The sequence below is a fragment of the Denticeps clupeoides genome, chromosome 1 (genome assembly GCF_900700375.1).
Source record: "Denticeps clupeoides chromosome 1, fDenClu1.1, whole genome shotgun sequence".
NCBI lineage: Eukaryota > Metazoa > Chordata > Actinopteri > Clupeiformes > Denticipitidae > Denticeps > Denticeps clupeoides.
Window position 1 is genome coordinate 40889239 of NC_041707.1, and position 8831 is coordinate 40898069.

Consider the following 8831-nt stretch of genomic DNA (forward strand, 5'->3'; position numbering starts at 1 on the left):
AAAAGCCATAGAAGCTGAGAAGACAAGTTCAACATTGCTCTTGTAAGACTGTGGAGAACAGAATAAAAAACTCTCTCTACACACAAAAGCACTGTAATAAAAACCACTCCAACTTGATGTTACCTGGCAGAAAGAGGCGTGGCACAACGGAGGTTAAAAGGATGAACCGGTTCTAATTTATTAACACCGGTAAATTATTATTGCAGTTACATGTGAATATTTAATGTAAAAAAGGTACCAATGTTACAGAGAAAACCAAAATGAAAAGAAGGAGAAAAGGTAGAGAAAGAGAGAGAAAAGCCATGAGAAAAATAGGTAAATAGAAAAGACTCAGGTACTGATGGGAAGATTCCCCTCAGCTCCCGATGGAAAAGAAGATTGAAGTCCCCAGACTACAGCTAAACCCACAGGAAGTTGTCACAGACTGTCTTGTCCCGCCTTCGGTGTCTCCCATCTGGGGCAGACAATGGCAGGGCGGGGCATCGCAAAAACACATGGCTGGCATTTCACACCTCTTGCCATTTGACAAAGATATGGAAAATGGAGGTGATGAACCTCTACTCAAAACAAAGGTGCAGAAACGTCATGGCCCTGCGACGTCCCACCTTACACTGTTTCCTGAGGAATTTCAATCATTCTCATTACAGTAGCATTACTGTAACTACACTGATTTAATGTGAACATGGAGTATTTCAAGCCGGATTCACACCGATGTGAAATAAATTCTGTACAGCTCAGTACATCCAGTTCTTCTGATGGTACACACATAGTAACACCAGGGGGGCAGTGGTGGCCTAGCGGCTAAGGAAGCACCCCTTGTAATCAAAAGGTTGCCACTGAGCAGAGCGCCGTCCCCACTGCTCACCCAGGGTGATGGACTTTAGTTGTGTCATCGTGTAATGTGCTGCAGTGTTTCACGATCACTTCACTTTCAATGTCGATATGACTATTTGCTGATAGACAGAGTTAACTGTGTTTCCAGATTTTGTATATATGTGAATTTACCCTGCCTTTGTGTGTGTGTAAGTGTGTGTGAACCTCCATTGTGCAAATATTACTTTAATCTGTCAAACATTCCTACTTCTTGGGGTGAAGGCAGCATGGTGCTGTTCCTCTCTGGACACCACTGACCTGCACTGGACTCTCGGAACTCCCTTAATCTTACAATGTGTTGGACTTCTGTAAAATGATCCTTCTTAATGGACACTCCCAACCCTGCTTTAAAATAACTTGGACTGGACATTGTAAGTTGTTGAGCTCCAAAAATTTAACATTTTCTCCCATGTTCTGACACTTAAGCTGGTTGGATAGTTGTGATAAACCACTGTGTAAAGACATGGCCATATAACATATTTCTGACAGGTTTAATGTTACTTTACCTGTTCTGAAGATTTTAGAAGAAGACTGACTCCTCCCTCCGTGTTTAACCTCAGTCCAGACAGTAAGCGTGTACGGAGTGTCTGGTTTCAGCTCTGTGATTTCTGTACTGTATGAATCTGTAGAGATGGACTCTATTTTACTCTCTTTACTCCAGTAAGAGATCAGGAAACTGTGTGGAATCTGATCCATCCCACGTGGCAGAATCCAGTTGATCTTAGCAGATGTAGCAGAAACTGAGACCACAGTCACCTTCTCTGGAGCTGGAACAGCTGGGAGAGTACAGGGTTATTTAATGCACAATCCTAAATTTGCCATCTTTTACAAAATCTTCATGAACTCACTAACATGACAAATGTCACTGTTATAAGGAAAACAATTTTAGATTTTTTTTATGGCAACAGGTCTATTATGACCTAATAAATTATGGAAAAAATTGAAAGTTAGTAACTAATCCAGGTCTCCCAACAAACTGGACAGCGCAAACCAAGTTAATTAAAATAAAATTTCTAGTTTTTGTTAGAAGTTTTCTTTGATTATCACTTTTTCATAAAACAAAAGAAAACATGTGATGAAATCTAAAAAAATTAAAATGTCTGAGACAGAAATACATTTTGAATTTGTAAGATTTTAATTTCAAATATCTTACTTTTTCTGAAGATCTTCTCGATAGGTTTACTGCGGTGAAGGTTGTTCAGTACAGTACAGACCCTGATCTTGTACTCTGTACAAAACCATAGATCATGTAGAGAATTATGGAGAGAGTCTGTAGAAATGGTCTGTTCTTCTTCTCCTTCACTGCTGTAGGACAGCAGGTATGAGATCTGATCTACTCCTGGTGGTTTACTCCATCTTACTGATACTGATGGTGAGTTCACGTCCACAGAAAGGTTCTCTGGTGCAGGAACCCGACCTGCAGAAAAGAGAAGAATAAAATAAAACTCTGATCTGTGTTGGTCCATGATGGAAACCAGTAAAACCAGGTTAAAGTCCTAGAAGATGTTGGAAGCTGGAAATACACAGTTGTATAAGACGATGCTGACAAATGTCACAGAGAACATTTCCCGTGTGATGATGATGACACTGCAAAGTAACTCTACTGTAAGAATCTAAAATGATATAAAAAGATAAGAAACAGACATCATCACATCTTACTTGTGTGGATGTTGGTTGAAGTTTCTTGACTCCTCCCTCCGTGTTTAACTTCAGTACAGACAGTAAGAGTGTACGGAGTGTCTGGTTTCAGCTCTGTGATTTCTGTGCTGGATGACTCTGTAGAGATGGACTCTATTTTACTCTCTTTACTCCAGTAAGAGATCAGGAAACTGTGTGGAATCTGATCCATCCCATGTGGTGGAATCCAGCTGATCATAGCAGATGTAGGAGAAACTGAGACCACAGTCACCTTCTCTGGAGCTGGAACATCTGGGAAAATACAGGGTTATTTAACACACAACGTTTAATATTCACTTTAATATAATATAATACAATGAAACTGTCACGGCTGGCCCAGCAGCTCCGAACCCACAGGGGACACGTGACCACGCCCAACACAGCCGATGTGGAAGTAGACGGAACCAGCGTGAGACGCTGAGAATTCATCACGTCTCGTCTCGTTGCAGTAAGCATTTTTGTTCTTGCCTGTTTTTTCCCTGACAACGATTGCCTTTTTGAATTCTCTCTCTGGACCGCCTGATTTTTTCTGACACAGATGAATTCTGACCGGCTCTACGACCCCGCCGATCCCACCACTTCTGTCACCGATACCCTGACTTCCACCTGACCATTCTACAGCCAGCTGTCTTCACCCACGCCTACACAGAGTTAATTTAACACTTCACACAGAGTATATGAGCCCACTCCAAATCAGAGTAAATTTTTACCCTGATTTTATCATGTAAAAGACCCGGACAACATGGACACCACTGGCCTTTCTCTTTTAAGTGAATACGCTTGTTTATCTGTTTTACACTTTGGATCTGATCTGGTAATACTTTTAATTGTCCTTAATAAGAGAGTTAAAGTGATTTTGATCATCTTAGGAGAACTCATAATTGCAGTTGGTGCATGATTGTACCTTATTTCAGCCTTATTTCATATACAAGAGCTCCAACTTTTTATCAGTGCTTTAAATTTTTTTTATTTAGAACGGATGTTCCACCTTTCATTCTTATCGACTCTGAAGCAAATTTCAAGAAATTATTAAATACATCAGCAAGAATTAGTTTGACTTCCTAAGTTCTGCAAGCAGAACAGCGTCTCCAACACACGACTTTAATATAACAAGTGAAAAGTCAGCGAGGTCCATGTTGGTTCGAGTCTTTTTCATGACGGCGGGTAAATCAGGGGCGACTCTTGCTCCCCATCTGGGTTGTGGGGTTCATATTAAGATGGGGCTGATTATGGACCACCTGTCTGGTACCTGTGTACCACATCTGTGCCCCTTAATCCAATTCCTGATGGAAACTTTAACATTAATATTTATTTTGAAGCATGTCATCATTTGTAATCTCTTACTTTTTCTGAAGTTCTTGTAGACAGGTTTACTGTGGTGAAGGTTGTTCAGTACAGTACAGACCCTGATATTGTACTCTGTACAAAACCGTACATCGTGTAGAGAATGATGGAGAGACTCTGTGGAAATGGTCTGTTCTTCTTCTCCTTCACTGCTGTAGGACAGCAGGTATGAGACCTGATCTACTCCTGGTGGTTTACTCCATCTTACTAACACTAATGGTGAGTTCACCTCCACAGAAAGGTTCTCTGGTGGAGGAACCCGACCTGTAGAATGGAATAAAATAATTGTAGAAAAAAGCTGAAAAGACAGCAAAGACGCCCATTTTAAAGGAACATTGCACAGTTTACACATCAGTGTTACGTTTTACAAACTGACACTATCTAGTGTGACATAACAGAGACTCCATCTCTCGCCAGGAGGAGGGTGATTCAGGTCTGGAAAGTAAAAACCTTTACCATGATTTATTTTTTCCAAACTGTTTAATTGGTGTACAGTTAATTTGTGTAATGTAGAAATCCTCACGCAATGAAAAATAAATCAGTTCAAGTTACTTAAAATGAAATGAACTGGGGTCGACGTGGATACACAACACTGTGAGTTCAAATCCCGTCATGGACCTTGTGTATGGGGAATTACTAAATTATTTTTGTACATTTAACTTTTAAAAAAATGGACTTCAAAGACTTCAGTATTTTTATATATACCAGTATTGAAGGTAACAGTAGCAGGTCGACTCCTCCCTCCGTGCTTAACCTCAGTACAGACAGTAAGAGTGTACGGAGTGTCTGGTTTCAGCTCTGTGATTTCTGTGCTGGATGAATCTGTAGAGATGGACTCTATTTTACTCTCTTTACTCCAGTAAGAGATCAGGAAACTGTGTGGAATCTGATCCATCCCATGTGGTGGAATCCAGCTGATCTTAGCAGATGTAGCAGAAACTGAGACCACAGTCAAGTTCTCTGGAGCTGGAACATCTGGGGAGACAAATAAAATTATCTAACAAAAATATCAAATGGGAACAATACATGTAAGATTACTGAATTAAATATGATCAGAGTGTCAAGATCCAAAAGCAGTTGAGAATCCTTACCTGTATGGAACTTTACATCTGCAAGGTCACGCCTCCCACCCTGTTTAATTTCACTCCAGAGAATGACATTATAGTCCATGTCTGGTTTCAGCTCTCTTATTTCTGTGCTGGATGAATCTGTAGAGATGGACTCTATTTTACTCTCTTTACTCCAGTAAATGATCAGGAAACTGTGTGGAATCTGATCCATCCCATGTGGCAGAGTCCAGCTGATCTTAGCAGATGTAGCAGAAACTGAGACCACACCTGGGAGAGTACACGGGAAAATGTTGCTGCATATAAAGTATTACATTTTCTTTACATTTTGTTGCACACTTATTGTTGCATTGAACTGAAATAAAAACCAAGCAAAAAACACAAAATTAAATTGATATACGCACGGAGGTTGCCGTCTTCAGGCAAAGGTATGTCTCTGCTGGACTGGTTTTGGCACTGACAAAAGTAGCCCACTGGTGATAGAACAGACATGGGTCATATTGTAAATGCTTCATAAAAAAAGAGGTTATATGGTTTGCAGATCTGACTCTTTTTGTTGTGTTGCATTTTTATTCTAATGAACCATAAAAGTTATGAAATACACATCAAGCCAATTGAAATGTCTGCTTGTAATAAGCTTGTAATAAGCTTGTAATAAGCTTGTTATAATCTATTTAGATTTACATTTTTACATTTTCCTTACCTGGTCCTGAATCATTCTTGTTCTCAGACGTTCTAAAAGAAAATTCCAGTGAAGTGGAAAAAATATCAGCAAAATTCTTGAACATCAGCAGCTCTTTAGCCAGTAAATCAATATATGTCCTGGCTCATTTTGCCCTTATAATTAAATTAATGCTGTCAAAATGAACCTGCTGCATGTTCCCAAAGTACTGTGATGCCCTGCATTACCCTGCTGCTCCATGTTCCACACACATCTGCTCCCCCCACTACATTTACATTTACAGCATTTACCAGACGCCCTTATCCAGAGCTGCTTACAGTCAGTAGTTACAGGGACAGTTCCCCCCCGGAGACACTCAGGGTTAAGTGATTGGAATTGGATTCAGCAATTACGTGTTAGAGACTCCGCCCCTCATCAGGTAACAAGCCCATATAAATGGTACACATTTATCAGTACGGCCTCACCTTTTATGTCTGAGACTCAGAGGTTCACTTTCATGAAGAAGTGATGCAGAGTCATGATCGCTGGTTTCAGCAACCGCTCCACACCGACCGTCCCCGAGTTGACTCATCCTTGTCCTGAGGATTTCAATGGATTTTATCTATGAATTGAAAACATAATAAAAAGTGAAGTGTTGTACACCCTCCAAGAATCTTCAGACCCGAGGTGCGAGACAGACTCTCAAACAACGGTTTTAATTCACACAATGCACCAACAGAGGTTTCAAACGAATACAAAGACAGACGTCCAGCATATTCAGCTTGTATAAGGGCCAGTCTTCACCAGATGCTATACTGTGGCTGTGCCCATCAGGGTCCTTTCTGCAGGCTGTGATCAGCAGGTGACAGTGTGAGTAATTGGTAGTTTGGAGATTGGCAGCGAGGCCGGAGGTGTGACAAGAACACTGTGATAGTTCGTCGTTTGTCTTGGTCAGACAGATTAATAATTAGCTGTGCCAAAAACACATGAATACACAAATACACATTTTGGGGGCAGTGGTGTCCTAACGATTAAGAAAGCGGCCCTGTAATCAGAAGATTGCCGGTTCGAATCCCGATCTGTCAAGGTGCCACTGAGGTGCCACTATGACAATCACTTCACTTTCTTCTTTCTGAAGGCATTGCACAATTATCTGAAGAACACGCCATTATTGTTTTATTGTTTTGTTTTGTTATCTCTCTACCAAAAAAACTTTCGACATTACTGAACGCAGCCGGTGCGTTCTAAATTGCAGGCAATATTAAAAGATATGGGGCGGTGGCGGTTCGGGTCCACACACCTTCATAACTGGTTTCACTGGTTTTCTGTAGTGTTACTCCTGCACTGCCTGTGTCCCATGTTTGCACTTTATGTAGCCCGGTTTGTCTGTCGCACATGTGCACTTTATGTCAGTATGTATCACTGAAACACCGTAACATGTAGCACAAAATATTAATAAATAACAACCTTTAATGATCCTTTAATGATATTCTTTGTAACAGACCAGAAAGGATATTGAAAAAAATCTCATTTCAATATAGAAAAGGAACAGATTTAAATGAAAGGTTATGGAATTGCATGGGATTTGTTTTTACAGATTTTACACGGCGAATGTGGCCAGGATCTCGGAGAAACGTTGTTTCATTTCATTTCATGTACCGTCTAACATGTATGCAGCTGAAATTATAATAAAGTTCAAACTTGACTTAACTTCAACACAAACAAAAGTCCATGAAAATAATGTTGAAGTTTTATAAAGGCATTTAAATATAGAAGGTAATGGAGACCTACCTGTCTATACCACAATCCACTGTGAAATTTTGGCACCTTAATATTCAAGCGTCATGTCTTAACTTTCAATTTCAAACCAGTCTCTGAGACAGGGTTGCCAGATTGAGCCCTCACAATGCATGTTGCCAGGTCAAGGTGATAAGGTGATGCAGAAACCTTCTCAAAAATGAACAATGATTTAAAATAAAGGTGATAGCCTGAAAATATATTTGTTTGTTTTATGAAAGCAAAATTATGTTCATTAATGCTTTAAATATTATGTGACTTGTAGATAATAGTATATGATGGATTTACATTTTTAACACAAGGAAATCAAAGCACATACCTTGCTCTCATGGACCTGCACATTCCTACATTGCAAAAATAATAATCTATTATCTTTGTATTACTTGTGATACAAAGTGGTAGGGTGGGAGTAGCCTAGTGGGTAACACACTCGCCTATGAACCAGAAGACCCGGGTTCAAATCCCACTTATTACCATTGTGTCCCTGAGCAAGACACTTAACCCTAAGTTGCTCCAGGGAGACTGTCCCTGTAATACTGATTGTAAGTCGCTCTGGATAAGGGAGTCTGATAAATGCTGTAAATGTAAATGTATGTGACTTTGAGATTGATAGGTTTTTAGTGACATTCATGTTGCTTTTCATGTATTTATCATACTTAATAAATATCTTATTAAAAAATATAGATATAAATGTTTTCCATAGACCTTTGATGTAAGCATTTAAAATGGGGCATAACGATAAAAACATATGCAGGACACAGATGGGAGGTGATCAGAAATCTCATTATGTCCTCCTGTACTGGTGACGGTAACTGTTTGGTGACCATGGAAACTATAGTTAGGACGTAACTGGCAGAACAAAAGGATAAGGAGTTTTAATCTGCACTTTAATCCCCTCTATTACCATCAAATTAAGCAGGGGCAATTTTTTCACTATGATCTGGCGCCCCCCAGTGGCACCACCTATGCCATGCACCGCACTCACTCGCTATTCATAACCGCTGAATCCTAGGCAGGGGTGTTGGCTTTTGGTTTAATTTTATGATTGAGGATCGTTTAGCCTAATTAAAATAAAAGATGGATATTGCATGATATTCATTCTGCTTTTTGTGCTACTGTTAGACATCTTTTCACCTTTATGCCGCCACATTGTTGACGCTGCTTTTTCATTAACTTTCTATTCGGATCCACTTTTTTTTTCAGGAGCACAGGGGAGGGCGAGATGTCAGTGGGTGCAGGAGGAGATCTGTGCGGAGGTGGAAGAGGAGCGGCAAGAGGAACGTGGGATTTATTGGTGCGCACCAGTGCAATCACCTGTTCGGGGGAAATAAAATAATAAAAAAACCTTCATTACATGCTGGGACAGTGATTGTACATCTACCTTGACCACGTCCTGATCTACTCACTGACCC

General features: G+C 40.1%; 1 protein-coding gene across 5 annotated transcripts in view; it reads right to left on the reverse strand.

Moving 5' to 3' along the window:
- Positions 1 to 7482, reverse strand: part of LOC114792914 (tenascin-N-like) — a 106557-nt gene extending 99075 nt beyond the window's left edge. For all 5 annotated transcript variants that reach the window (XM_028984460.1, XM_028984479.1, XM_028984451.1 and 2 more), the window contains exons 1-10: positions 7414 to 7482; positions 6108 to 6244; positions 5665 to 5696; positions 5366 to 5434; positions 4986 to 5231; positions 4600 to 4869; positions 3895 to 4158; positions 2533 to 2802; positions 2027 to 2290; positions 1380 to 1649 (exon numbers count right to left, since the gene is read on the reverse strand). In XM_028984460.1, coding sequence (XP_028840293.1) covers positions 1380 to 1649; positions 2027 to 2290; positions 2533 to 2802; positions 3895 to 4158; positions 4600 to 4869; positions 4986 to 5231; positions 5366 to 5434; positions 5665 to 5696; positions 6108 to 6214 — 1792 coding nt within the window. In that variant the 5' untranslated portion in view covers positions 6215 to 6244; positions 7414 to 7482. The remainder of the gene's footprint in view (positions 1 to 1379; positions 1650 to 2026; positions 2291 to 2532; positions 2803 to 3894; positions 4159 to 4599; positions 4870 to 4985; positions 5232 to 5365; positions 5435 to 5664; positions 5697 to 6107; positions 6245 to 7413) is intronic.
- Positions 7483 to 8831: the final 1349 nt, after the last annotated feature.